Source organism: Diadema antillarum, unplaced genomic scaffold, assembly GCF_040938485.1.
Source record: "Diadema antillarum isolate AM-2024a unplaced genomic scaffold, OU_Dant_1.0 seq00000203_RagTag, whole genome shotgun sequence".
Taxonomy (NCBI): Eukaryota; Metazoa; Echinodermata; class Echinoidea; order Diadematoida; family Diadematidae; genus Diadema; species Diadema antillarum.
The window spans coordinates 2,455,106-2,470,000 of NW_027271262.1; the positions used below are offsets into that span (position 1 = coordinate 2,455,106).

A 14,895-nucleotide genomic window follows, 5' to 3' on the forward strand; every position below is an offset into this window, starting at 1 on the left:
ACGTCATAAACCCTCAGCTGCACCGCGCGCCTCGCCCTAGCAGAAACTAGAGCGCACGCTTTAGTGCGCGCATGCAAACCTCAAATACGTGCAGCCTGAACTCCCAAGTTCATTGACCCTACCTGCCAAAATATCAAAAATCCTTCATAAATTCCCCCAAAATTCTCGGATCACTACCAAAAGTTAATCGTTTGTTACTTGTGTCATTCTAAACCTTTCCTGCAAGTTTCATCTCAATCCGTTAACTTCTTTTTGAGTTATTTTGCACACGGACAAACGAACGAACGAACGAACTAACTAACTAACAAACAAACCAAACCAAACGAAAACATAACCTCCCCCCTCGGCGGAGGTAATAAACAGACACATATCAGGCCAGGTATGAGGGAATATATAGCCTTTGGCAAATAATGGGTTTGTACATATGAAATATAAAAGTAGAAGACACGGCATAATTTTAACACAGATTATTGTGCACTACCAGCTGCAAGGAATATCAGTATGTCAACAGTAGCATTCACACAGACAAAATAGTGGGATCAGGATTACAATCAAAATATCGATATTTTTTTTTTTTTTATTTTGCGCCCATGCTTTGTTGACCAAACTGAAATTTACTAAAATGGTGACGCTTGCCCTTGTCTTCATGGCTGTTGAATCATGTGTGTTTTGAGTGATGGGATAAAAAATGTCGAGATATTTCTGCTCCAGCATTCATACACAATCTGGTTTGAATTATCATGCTATTTGTCAAATTATGACTGTAATCCCGAAATGACGGCAAAATTTCTTGGGATTTAGATCGCAGTGTTGATCGCACTATTTAGTGGGATGTTTATGTCCACACAGGCAAAAAATCTTCAGATTTTGATCGCGATGCAAATGTCAAGATTTTTTCTCATTAGTGTGAATCCCAGTAATGGTGAGTGAACCATGTATTATGATCACATGTGCCACAAACAAGCCTCAGAAAGTCTGCAAATCACGGACCTAGATGGTAAATGCACTTGCTCAGAGTGGTCCATGCATACTTGATGTAAACCACAAATAATACAACTTTTATATGAACGTTGTATCAGGGGATTCCATGTTAGGGTTAATTGATATCAGCCTTGTTCTCGTACATCATGATCTTGTGCGACTAGAGACTAATGACTAATAGATAAATCGTGGTTGTGTGAGTGTTATCACAACAGATTACTCCGTTAAGCTTGATATTCATTATGTCTCTCCTTTTTTTTATCATCATGGCAACAAATCGTCAACCAACAACATTCAGTTACTATTAACATGCCAGTATGACCACAATGATTCCCTAAACTTTCTAAAAGATGTCTATTAACCTTTTCCCGTCTCATTTCTTTGTATTTTTTTTAGATCCCCCAATTGAAGTTGTTTCTAGAAGGAAATTTAAGGACACAAGATACATTGGCTTTTATCAAACAGACACTTTGATTTATCCATTTTTTAGTCTCTCCCACTGGCAGCTGAACCTTACCTTTCACTCTCTCTTTTGTTGATATATATCACATGTGTATGTAATATATTTTGTAGTATTTCTATTTCTTGTGCAACCTTCTCTAGTTGACCTATATAAGAAATGTTGACAAACTGCCAAAATTTTCCCTCCCATAGGAAGAATGCATTTAACAAGCATATTCTCTCTAAGTGGGGAAAATTGATTAACTTCGCTTTCTAGAAAGAGATAGAACTTTTTTTTTAATTTAATCGATAACAATATTTTATAAACTTTCAGAATCAGGACATGGTATGCTCATAAAATATATGGTACATACAGTGGTGCACAGCCCACATTATCAAATGTCGCTGTGGGCTGCTGGAGCATTGTATTTTCCATATATTATGTGAGGTTTATGTTTTCACAAATCTTGCAATTCTGGTGCCATTAGGGAATTTAACAGTGGGCAGTAAAAATCTACTCTGATCCTGACATGAATGCGATGTGCATGTGTACGTTTCTCAGTTCGTCACCATCTTCTAAGGTCACAAATTTAAACACTCTCTAAATATGTCCCCGTTCGCGGAACATTAGACTTGCTAGATATATGGCGTATACAGTAATATTAAAACACTGCTTTGAATCGGAACTTGGCCAAAAGAGTGTGAGTCAGATGTCCTGAGTGCTGCCATCAAATTGTTTATAAATCTTGTCACAAACTCTCTGTTATTTGTCTTTCCTTTTTCTTCTCTTTTTTTTTCTTTTTCTTGAAAGATTGTCCTCTTCCTCCTTTTTCATTCAGGTGGGAGACATATTCAGTCAATTTAGCTACGCTATTTTTTTTTCTTGTGCTGTTGCTGTTTTTTTAAAACTGAACCTTCCTCTGTTTCATGTATGTAGTGGGGGAGCATGTTCAGTCATTAATAATCAGAACAGGATTTATTAGATTGTTTGGACTGCTGAAAGGCAAGCCCATTGCCAAAAGATTTATTTCAACCCTCAGTTACAGGTGTGAGTTGTTGCACGATGTGAAGGGGGAGAGCACTAAATTTCTTCTAAGAGGTATTTGTGGGCTTTTATAAACACCATTGCAGTATTGTATAACCCCCTGTTCGGACGTAAGCCAATTTATACCAAAACTCGATAAAGAAATGACGTATAAAGAATCATCGTATAGCTGACAGACTATTCAGACACTAATCTCGACTGTTCTGGAAAACGTGGTATAGATGTGCAGTTTCCCACTGCGCATGCTGTTATGGTCATGAGTAACAGCTATGGGGTCATCTTTCATGCGTGCTCCCATTAAGCCCCACCCAGTTATACCGTTCTGTGGTCGCCATACATTCAGACGCACAATGGACATGATGGAATGCTGATTCGTTATCGAGTTCTAGTTCGAAAGGATGCTCTGACTGTCTTTTCGTTGTGTCGTTTCGTTAGTCAGCGTTCAGACGTATAAATTCATCCTATAGCTATACCATTTTGGTATAGCTACGTGTATACCGTTCTAGTATGAATTTTTATGCGTCTGAACACCCTGTAACTCTTTGAGATGGAGTTTAACTGGATACCTGTGGTGATTGATTCAGTGATAAAGGAAAAATGAAGAGAGAGTGTGTGAACAAAAAAAAAATCCACTAATGTCAAGCTAGATAGTTGCTTTGTCAAGAGAAAGAGGTTGAAATTTTGCACACTCAGAAACAGCAAAATAAAGGAAAAAGGAAGAGGGGCTGAATTTAGTGAACAAGTCTCTCAGAATTGCAAGACATTTTGCATATTTCACTCATCAATTAGCTCTTGGGACAATTTTGCAGTTTTGTGGCTTGACCGCCGGAGGCCTGTGGGTCAGCTGTTGATAATCTAAGTGGCTGTATTTGCATCCTCAGTGCCTGTTCACAGGCCAGTGACAGAATCTGAGTCTTCATTCCCATAAATGCTGAAACCACATTTTTTTGCAATTTTGCCATCGCTTCGCATCTGATTTGCCACTCCAGAATCCATTGCGGAAACATACTTTACACGTCTTCACGGTTTTGTGGCTTTTGCTTCAAGTCAAGAGAGTTGAATGAATGTAGGAGGAGAAAAAAAAGAGGGAGAATGAAAGACACTTAAATGAATGTAGGGGGAGAGAGTGAAAGAAGAAAAGAGTGAGAGATGGAGATGGAGAGAAAGAGAAAGAGATTGAGAGGTAGACAGAAAGACAGACAACAAGACAGACAGACAGACAGACAGAGAGTGTGAGATGGGCTCTTGGGGAAAATCCAGCACTACCCAGGGAACCAGCATTCTAGAACCCTTCCAATCTACAAAATACATCGTTATCTTTGGGTGTCTGCTTAGTTGCCGGTCCCTGGCGGTATTAATTGTTCGCCACCGATCGTTTCTCCCCTGCAGTTATGAAAGGACCAAGCGGAGAGGATGGCCGGGGACGTGTCCATGGAGCGACACATTCAGCAAACCATTGAGCGGCTAGCCTGCATTCAAGAGGTGAGCCGCCAATTTTTAATTGCTACAGTACCTCTCTTCACTCATATGCCATGATGTTCCGCCATCACAACATCATTTGATTTTCCCGATGCTGCCATTTACATTGGCATGAAAAGCATTTGTGCTATCTAATACGTATCATACATATTTGAGACAGTAAATGAATAGATTTGACTTTGACAACTAGTGTCAATAAAGGCAGATTTCTCACAGTTAATATGTGATTTGTTAACTTGAAATAAAATATTTTTGAATAGCTGAGACAGGATATTTAGCAGCATCTTCATTTAGAAATTATTAGGTCTGAATAATTTTATATGCTCTATCAACTCGCAAATCAAGGAAAAGAGCAGATACTTAAAAGGTTGTTGAATTGTTTCTTCTTTATAGCACATGCAGGATTAGCCAATTAAGAAATTATAATTGAATTTAAACTGCATAATTATTCATGATTACATAAAACTGAACTGAACTTCATTGAATATGAGAATAATAGAAATGTGTGAGATATTAGATTTATTTCCTGGTGATTATGGATATTGAAAATCCTTAAAGATCTTTCCAAATGATTTTGTGAGGATATAACTTCTGATTAGATTTTATGATGGCTTGATTAAGTAGTTCTACATTTGAAAACAATAATGAAATTCATGAATTTAATGAAGAATATTAGCAATTTAGTTCTTGATGTAAAGAAATTGTCTCTCTAAAGGGGAAAAAAAGTACTTGCAGCTTTGGAGAAGAGTGTATGTTTCAACAGACTTTCCATTTACACTGTATTCAATAAAGTTTGCTCTAGGGATTCAAAGGATCAAAAGAGAATGTTTCACAATTAAGGAGGCTACAATCTAGACAAAGAAATTGACTGCTAGACCACGAAGACAACCTAACTAAGATACTGTGTATTGATATTTGGGATTGTTTGTGAGGGGGCTTAGTGGACAGCAATTGATCAAAAGATGACATTTGAGTATGTCAAAACCAATGTAGAATATAGTGAAATATTGCCCAACCGTTCTCTTGCAGCAACTGTCCAATCAGAGCAGTTTCCAGACTGCAGCCCGCGAGCTGCTCGAGTGGTGTACAGACGTCCGAGCCTTCCAGCGACAATTTGAGAGCGCCCTCATAAGCTGTCTGACGGTAAGTCTCACCATGAAATCTAAAACATTTAGACACACATGCCCACGCACACAGTATTTTTCTGTCCAGTCATAGTGATATTATTTCTAGAAGTCTTTCTCACACTTCATTTACTTCATATCATTTTTCTTTCATTTCCATCATTTGTATGTATGCTTTTTGATGCCATGTTCAGTTTTCAGAGGCTACAATGTACGATAAAGTCATTGCTAAAGGTGGTAGTGCTCTGTGTCTCAGTTTCCTTTCTGGTATTTTTCGGTAAGATCATGACATCATTTTACATGTTAATTTATAAACAGATTTCTTCTTGTTTTTAAGCTGGTCTTATGGACTGCACTTTATCATATTTTTAATGATTCATGTGTATATAAGTTTGTTTGAGTTTGTAATAAAATAGTGGTTGAAAAATGCTTATAAGGAGTTTAAGTGAAATCTAATGAAGATGTTAAATACCAAATTTACAAATATGTTTCATTTATGAGACATTCCTTTTTTGGTAACCTCTGGTGAAGTTTTTTTTTTTTTTCTTCTTCTTTTTTTTCTTAAGGGGATGTCAAACTTTGTAGTTAAATTCATAAAATTGCTGTTCTTGCCATATTGTAAGAGTACTTGATGCTGTTTCATCACACAGTGAGCATTGATGTGGCATACTGTAAAAGCAGTTATTTTTGCCTACTAGATATTTTTTGTGAATGAGGTCACAGACATTTTTGCGAAATATTGTATGTGTGATTTGACATTGAGGCTATAATAAGTGCACTAATGATGGGACTGTAGGCAAAATGAAAAGAAAGAGTCAGTGTATAGGCTAGTCATATTTTGGTTCTCACTGTTGTGCAATAACTTAAAAGGGATGGCTAGTAACTGATCAGTGGGAATCAGTGGGAATGCTGGGGATGATTGTTCCAATCCTTGTGGGATTCATTTAAGAGTACATTATATATCCCCGTCACTGTACAGGCATGCTAACCTGGAAACATTAAACTGCACATTACTTGAATATGAAACAATTCTGAAGCAAATAATTTTCACACAACAATAGATATATAATGTACTCTTAAATGAATCCCACAAGGATTGGAACAATCATCCCCCAGCATTCCCACTGATTCCCACTGATCAGTTACTAGCCATCCCCTTTAAATGGGAATTTCAAGCCAATTATACGTTAGTCTGATAAGAAAGAGTAAAATCTCACAAGCACAACAGTAAAAATTTGATCAAAATCAGATGAAAATCAGGGGCGTTACGACATTGTGAAGTTATGCTCATAATTGCAAAACAGTTCCCGTACAGTTGATACGAATATGCAAATGAGTTAGCTGATAATGTCATCTCCTCACAATTTTCCATTGATGGTGTTAAAAAAAAAATGATGAAAATTCACATTTTCCGCCATTGAAATCAAAACAAATGTTATTCCTGACCGACTGCTTTCAAAACAGTGATCAGTCAGATATATCAGGATTTGAGACTGGGGAATAATTTGCGTTTGATGAAAAATCTAGAAATTTCATGATTTCATGTACGTACTATGTGGCAAATTGTGACAGGATGACATCATTAATTCAACATTTGCATATTCATATTGACTGTTTCAGAACTGTTTTGTGAAAATGAGCAAAAATTCACAATTTCATAACTTTCTTAATTTTCATCCCATTTTGATCAAACTTCACTGTTGTGCTTCTCAGATTTTACTCTTTCTTTTAACTCTTAACGTGCCATGGTCGCCGAACGGCGACCTTAGTCCTGACGTGCCATGGTCGCCGATCGGCGACAAAGAAGAGCGCGAAAAACATTGATCATTTAAGTTCTTGTGGTACCATAATTTGTTACACCAAGAAACTGACAATGATATGTACTGGTAGCTGAATAGCATAGCCATCGCTTCCACCAAAAATATGAGTATGCTTATATTGGAAAATATTGAGTAAATACGTGATTTTTCGGCTAGATGTATTTTTTTCGCGTCGGGAAAATCCGCAGCGAGCGCAAGCTCTTCGAGATGTGTATAGGTCAAAAGTCTCATTGGTAAACCTCGCGTGTGTATGCTAATGAATCTGCATGTATTGTCTATGCGGTTCCACTTGTATTGTTCCGCTTGGATGCTGTCCAGCGGGAAGCTGCTTTGATTTTGTCCCTCTAATACGGTAAGCTTTCGTTCGTCGGTCAAGTCTTTCATCCTTTTGTTTTGGTGAACTTCACTCATCATCCCCACGCTAGCATACAAAAGAAGAAGACGCTTTTGTTCTTGTCTATGCACGTGTGCAGTGAACGGAAAGTACGACCTGTAAACTATGCCGCTTGGTACCACACGAAGTTCCTAGTTTGTTTTGGCGTGATCATCTTCTCCTAGTTCGAAGCGAAATGAAATTCAAAGTAGAAATCTAGTATTTTGGAATTTCAGACAAAATATAGAGCGTGAAAGATGAACATTATTTTGCTTAGTTCAGTTTCAAAATTGTAGGCAGTGTTCGCAAAGCGCGAATAGAGCTGTTGTTTTGAGCGACGACATGCAAAATAGTACAAATACTAATCAACACTGGTTTTGACCCAAAACCGATTTTTTTTTTCTCAAACTTACGAAAATGACTGGAAATAAACCTAACTAGTATTCTCTGTAATTTTGACGCAATCTGGCTGTACTGATTTTACTCCATGGATATGAAAGTACATTATTATAGCGCCTGATTCTCTGTATGTGACGATGTGCACGTGAAAAGCAGTCAAACTATGTTGTTTTCCATGTACTAGTTTTTGTTTTGTGCTTGCGTCCATCGTTGCATTTTTTTTCTTTTAGGGTTTCTCTTCAATTGGTCTTCACACTGTACCTCTTTCGGCGTGCCTTCTCTCTTATTATGTTCCTTCTTCTTTTTCCTATACATTTTGAAGAAAACTAGTTTTCACGTATTGTGCGTGTCTCTGTATCCGTATAATTTGTCATTGTGCTGCAGTATTTTGGAGGATGTTTTGGTTCTTGTAGCTTTCTGGCTATAAATAGCGTGTAAATAATCTTGGCTATGGGAACAGCAAATATCTCTAACTACGTACTCTCGAATTAGCGACCAAAATCGTTGCGAACGTCAAGAATATATATTTTATTTCTTTTGGCAAAAAACAAAAAACAAAACAAACAAAAAAGAACCATAGACAGTCGATTGGTGTATCATAGAAATTGTTTACTCAACCACGCAAAATTATTAATAATTATTTATCATTTCATGATGACAAAAAAAAAACCCGAAGCAGTATCGTTTATCGCTAAGCGATGATGCAGACACAATCCCTACAGCACAGACTCAATAAAGTAGATCAGAATTCGATCAGTAATTCGTAGACAGCTGATATCAAATTCGCAAATGGGTTTTCTTGTTTGATTTTGATTTCAACTGTTTAGGAAGCTCGAAACCTAAAATTTGAGAGGTTTCCAAACATTCATTGCTCAGTGAGACACAGAATTAAAGTATATTTACGTAGGCCTATTTATGTTATTTGTTGAGCTTTGCTTATCGTCTTATTCCTACCTCTTATCATAGAAACATGTTATTTTCCCCGAGTTGCAGGTGAAGACGAAAATGTTCAAACTCAAGCAAATCCTTCAAAATTATTACTACGTAGAACTTTAGATGAGAGAGAGAGAGAGAGAGAGAGAGAGAGAGGATGCAAAGTAACGTCAAACTATTTGTTAGCATGCAGATTTTGAAAACTTCAAATTCATATCCCGCTGTTCAGTCCTTGGAGTAAATCAGTGTTGGAGATCACAAAAAAAAAAATATCGGATGATGCTGCTTCATGAAAACTGTGTCACAGCGCAATGAAGTTATAAATGATAGGCTTGAATTCAAGTACGGAACTAACATCCATCGGCTATTATAAACCAATGAAGGAACTTCAGCGGTAGAGTGATGTTATAATTTCCATGAACGATCAAAATGATTCTGATTGTTACAAATCGCTCGGTATGAAACCTATATTGGCAGGCGCTAGAGATTTCCAACGCCATGTGAAAGTATGGAATGTGCCGTTGAATAATGTCATGTGTATTATTCAGATAATCAAATGTTTCATAGCGAATGAGACTAAAGACAATCAAAGACAGCAAACATTGAAAAAACATACCAGCAATGTAAAACTTGATTTTATACTTGTCGTTTATGTGTAGGTTATATCACCACCTACAGTTTTGTCTTCTTGACACCAATTTTGCTGTGCAGATCAGGCCTACTATCAGGGGACTTTTGATTCTCTCTAAGTGTTATTCTTTACGGTAATAATGTTGTTGAATGTAATTGCATTGTTCGCCCCTTCATCATGATATGTGCAAGCTGCCTTTCCTTTTAATGTTTATCTGTGTCATGTTTCAGTGTCTTGTCACAATTCATTGTTATTTTCGCTGTTCTCATCTGGCTTTTGAAAATTTCAAATCTGACTGAATTTATTCGTTTGCAATATTCAATTACTTCACAACTCTGGCCGCATAGTTCACAAGTACAGCGCTATTGAACTTTACTATTCCAAAGTGAGATGATCGTTTCGAGAATGAGAGGGCTCCGCCCAACGTAGTGCTATTTTACCGAATCATGAAATGAATGGTGAGCTTTTTCAGTTGCACGCACGTGGCTTCAAACACCAGCGCTGGTCATGCAAGCACGTGGTGTGCTGCTCCGAGCGACTGACCTCGTGGTGCTGAGATTGAAATGGTTTTCTAGCCAAACCCACTTTACTTTGATTTCTCTGGATTGGCAATAAACACGTAAGTGGTATACTATCGTGAATTAACTTTGTTATAATATTTTAGTAATGTTGTGATCGGAAGGACAATGGCTGGCGATAGGTTGATCGGATCAACATTCTTGATTGGATACGGCGTTAGAAAAATGAAATCCGAAGGCGTGTGCACTTTTATCAGTCAGATCACGGCAGCATCTTCGCTTTCGATCAGGAGTTATGTTCATCCTTCAAGCTGCCACTAGCAACCGCTAGTGTGTATTGTACTCAATCAGTACTCGGATCATCTCCGCCGTTACCAAGGAATTGCGTGCGCACAAATCCCTCGCTGACAAAGGCCTGCCGATTTCAATAGAGTACGCCCGCCCGCAGTCCACATAGACAAAAGAAGGATTAGAGGGTGCTTCCTTCTCGAGTGAACGAAAGACACTTTCCAGGGCCCGGGGCAATTACTTTTGAATTCAGGATCTGGGACTAAAGGACTCAGATTTGGGAATGAATTACTGAGGCAGAAAGAGAAATTGCTAAGACAAAATAAACCGCTTGTATCTTTGGAATCATACAATTCTAGAAGACAATTTTGCTATCATTTGAAAGGGGAGATGTAGCTCTAAAACTTTCTCACAGCGTCAAGGGAGCGTTCTATTGAAGAAAAACCACAACTGACTCTTTCTTTTCACACCACACAAAAAAATTGTAATAATTTTTTGATGATATTAATCATTTCTGCAATATTTCATGTTCAGATAGATATTACGGAAAACTGACTACATGGCACGAAAGAACAATCATTTCTTGATATTTGTTGTGTAGAACTCAATTCAAAACAGTCGATAGTTTCAAAGATATGGCAGTTTTAAATTACATTGTCAGTCCAGTTTCGAAACATTCTGGCATTAAGTAAAAACCTCTGGCACGTTAGGGGTTTTAGGCTTGGCACATTAAGAGTTAAGGTAAACTTATATCAGTCCCGGATTTCCCCTTCTAGAAGGGTATAAGTTCTACCAATTTACCACACACATACTGTAAAAGTGGAAATATTTGCATGTTTCACCCAAAATAAAACTAATTCATAAAGTAAATTTTTGCTTGCTCTTTGTAATATCAATTCATATCTTTGATGCTGTAAAACTGAAAGCACCCAACATTCATCTTACCTGGCCAATCGGGGAAAAAAAATCCCCAAAATTTTGCTTTTACTGCACAAGGTTGGCATATAACTTGGCAAATAGGTAATAAGATGTCAGGGGCTATTAACCCGTTGAGGACGGACTGATTTTGCTGCAACACACATTTCCCATAGACACCTGCCAGAGTATACTAGGGACTCGTCCTCAACAGGTTAAAGTCAATATTTTTCTTTTTCATCAAACTGAGTAGATCAAGTAGACATCCAAGTTGATCAGCATTGGTTGATTAGTGGTTTTTTTTTGTGTGTTTCTTTTTTTTGTTATCATGATTGTCAGACAGCAGACATTGGGCCAAATATGGCTAAGATATACCTCAGACAAATATACCGGACTATCAGTATGTTGGTCCTCTCAGGCAAATGTGACCCGCCACGACAAATGGATCCGAAAGTCACTGACGGCTGAGCCGAGAAAATCAAGTTTGAAGTCAGGTCATCAAAATCAGTCGGAAGACCTTCGAATTTCTGTTTTTGACATAATTTTGTAGTCTGATGTTTTGTCTATCATCTGCTGAAATTTCGAAGGTAGATAATCAAAGGAAAGACAAGAAATTAGCATTTTTGTGGGCCATGATTTTGCAACTTCCAGCAGAACAGAAATGTGTCCGAAGATTTGGATTTAGCGCTGCAGATAGACTCTGCCCCTAGCAATGAGGGAGTGATCTTATTGGTCAGTGCATGACATCCTGGTTACTGATTGGTCGTGCATAGACTGCTGGCACTAAGCTTGAATAAACATTGAACGAACATTGAATGAGGTTGCTAAGAGCATACCTTCTATTGTCAAGAGGTAAAAACTGTCTTACCCTTGATCACGATTGCGTTGGAAGGACAACTTGAAAGGCAAATTTCTGGAAATGCTGATTTCCTAGACCACTTGATGTACTCTCATAAAATCATTGATATTTCCGCAACCGAATACTTTTATGAGTCATGTTATATATAAATTTAAAGTGGAAAAGTTAAGAAATAATGTCATGTCATTTTCAGAAAATCGACCTCCCGGACTTTTGGATCCTTTTGTTGTAGCGGGTCACAAATATAATGGATAAAATCTGTAACAAGTCATTGTTATGTAGAGTCATGAAATGAAAAATCTTGCAGTGCCTTGGATTTCGGCCTTTGTGTTCCCAGTCACTACACTTGACTTGCCAAACTTTCTCATCAACATTCAGTAATCCACCCAGACTTGACCTATTTGTAAACTTAGAAAGCCCACTCGGGTGTAGCAATGTTGCATCAGTCCAACAGAAAGGCCATGGTGACACAATGGGGATGAGGGGGGATCAGGTTTATCTCTATTCAGCCAATTTCTTCATCTCATACAATGTCATTTCCAAGCTTCGTACCTGGATTACACAGAACAGAACCAAACCAGAAGCACATGGGGAGTGCACGGCTGTAAGATGGCAAAACAGTGTATCTACATTTCCAATAAGTCAAGATTAAGTTTTGCATATATGTACAGCTCTTTTTGTGTTGTTGCTTGATATTTCATATCTTGCCTCAGAAGGACCAGCAGTATCTGCAAGATCATTGAATGCAAATTGATTTCAGTAATTTAGGGAGCATAAATCAAAACATTTGATGCTTTACCACATGAACCTAGCCAAGCTATTGCAACAGCAAAACAATGTAAGTCTCAATCGACTGTGTTGATACGGCAAAATTTCTTGTCTCCTCATACCGCAAAATCTCCTTTACCCAGATATATAATGAAGTACATAGATAGCAACCTTCGTATATGGTGTTGAAGGAAGTATTCATCTCAAATCTAAAATAAAAAAAACAATTTAAAATAAATATTTGTTCTGATAGCACCTGAAGAAAACTAATGGGAAATTCTACCTAGTAAATATTTTTTTTTCTCAACATTTTAAACACAAAGGCAGTGTAAAGATAAGAATTTGAGTGAACATTATGATATTTATCGTTTATCCAAATGGAATTCGGGGCTTGCAAAACACCTATTCTTCCTTCCAAGCCCTTTTCCATAATTATTGTCATGTCTTTTCATGATATGTATGATTTTATGCCCTCTTTTAGGTTGTGAGCAAAGTCGCACCACAGGGTGGGTTTGACCTAGACTTGGGCTACAGACTTTTGGCTGTATGCGCTGCACACCGAGACAAATTCACCAAGCAGTCTTCAGGTTAGTGACTGGCATGGCTGCATGTTTCTAATGCCTCATGAGTATGGTGTGTTCCCACTGATGTGTTTTAAAGATCAAGTGTATGTGTGAGAGTTTGTATATGTGCATGTATGTGTGTGTGTGTTTGTGTTTAGGTGCTCATAGTTTGTGTATGAATGCATTCTTTGTGGTAACAACCATTTGATAATTGGAATGACTTGAGAGTAATGTGGCTGACATATGAATATATAACTGATAACACATAGCCTGACTTATTTAGAGGGGGAAATATTCACCCATATAAGGTCACAGAGTTTGCTAGTAGTGTTTCTTCATCTTTAAAGGAACTAATAAGAACATAGACGATTAGAAGATGGCAGACTTCAATTTGCAGGTCACAGAGTTTGCTTATAGTGCTTCTTTATCTTTAAAGGAGCTAATAAGAAAATATATAATTATGCTTTTGTGTATGTGTTCAGTGTGAACTGAGGTTTGAATTGATCTTTCTGATCTTTGTGACAGTAAGATTCAACAAAGTCATCAGAAATAGGAGTGTGAACGTCACCACTCTTACGAGTGTATGCCGAGTCATTTCTGACTCTTCATGAGCGAGAAGAGAGAGAGAAAAAAAAGAAGCTATGATTGCTTACATTTGAACCTGTGCCTGACGTCGCAACGGGAAACACTCAAAGAGTAGAGTCCATCCTCATGGAGGAGGAAATTAGCCATAATGGCATCTCGCAGTGGGACGACTTGACCACTGACCAACATCTTGACCGCGTCCGTACTCGCCCTGTCTCTCGCTCTCACTTTGGTCTGAATTTAACCCGTGATTGATTTTACAGCTATGGATATTAGATTGGACACGCAGTGCTTGTTTAATCAGCACTCAATACCGTTGGCAAGTAAAATATCTTGCTCTACCAGTTCCCCTCCCCACCCCCATACACAATTATGGAGGCTGCCCTCTAGAGTTAGAAGCATGATATGCATGCTGTCAAACCATCCCTCCCCCTTTACATACAAAACCTGCTAGAATGTAACTTTACTTTATACCTGGTGTTTGTCAGAGAATGAAGTTAATAAAATTGATTTTTGTCTAAAATGATGTGAATGGAATATCCTGCTATATGAAAGTCACAAATATATGCCATGAAAGCTTATCTGTTAGTTTTGAGTGAGCCATCCATTGCAGTATGTAAACATTTCGGTATCAACTACAAAATCAAAATTCAAGCTCTTGTAGAGGCTAATGAGCATACTTTTTATGATTGTCACCATTTTCCAGTTATGTCAGTAGGACTAAATCAAGCAGAAAAAAATGATTTTTTTTTCCAGATGCTAAATGACATTAGTGAAGATATGCCCAGTACCTCTCTGGATTGTCCATGATGACTTGCTTTATAGGTGCATGCCCTGTAGTTTAAGGTGATTTTATTTCAGTCAACACCTTCTTCTTTTTTCTTTCTGTGAGCCAGGAATGAGTCGACGATCAAAGGCAGATTTTTCATCTCTCTGTGAGAGTTGGATAAAGTGGATAAATGTGGGCTTAATAGAATTTTGCTGTTTTTGTCACTGGCAAAGATGGAACAGGAAGCTGTCGGTGACCTGCTGTACCTGAGCATCTGTCTGTCATTGATTCTCGGAATCATGTCAGCTCGGGAGCTGTGAAGAGTTCATTTGGAGCTTGGCAGATGATGCGATGTGATATGCAGAGCTGCCAAGTCTCCCTCATTCTGCAGGAGTCTCCCTGAA

General features: G+C 37.9%; 1 protein-coding gene across 1 annotated transcript in view; it reads left to right on the forward strand.

The window, feature by feature from the left end:
- Positions 1 to 14,895, forward strand: part of LOC139728861 (zinc finger MIZ domain-containing protein 1-like) — a gene marked incomplete at its 3' end in the record, with an annotated part of 313,304 nt that overhangs the window by 84,350 nt on the left and 214,059 nt on the right. Inside the window, exons 4-6 of the mRNA XM_071639801.1 lie at positions 3,857 to 3,949; positions 4,976 to 5,089; positions 13,056 to 13,161. Of these exons, the coding sequence (XP_071495902.1) occupies positions 3,881 to 3,949; positions 4,976 to 5,089; positions 13,056 to 13,161 (289 nt within the window). The remainder of the gene's footprint in view (positions 1 to 3,856; positions 3,950 to 4,975; positions 5,090 to 13,055; positions 13,162 to 14,895) is intronic.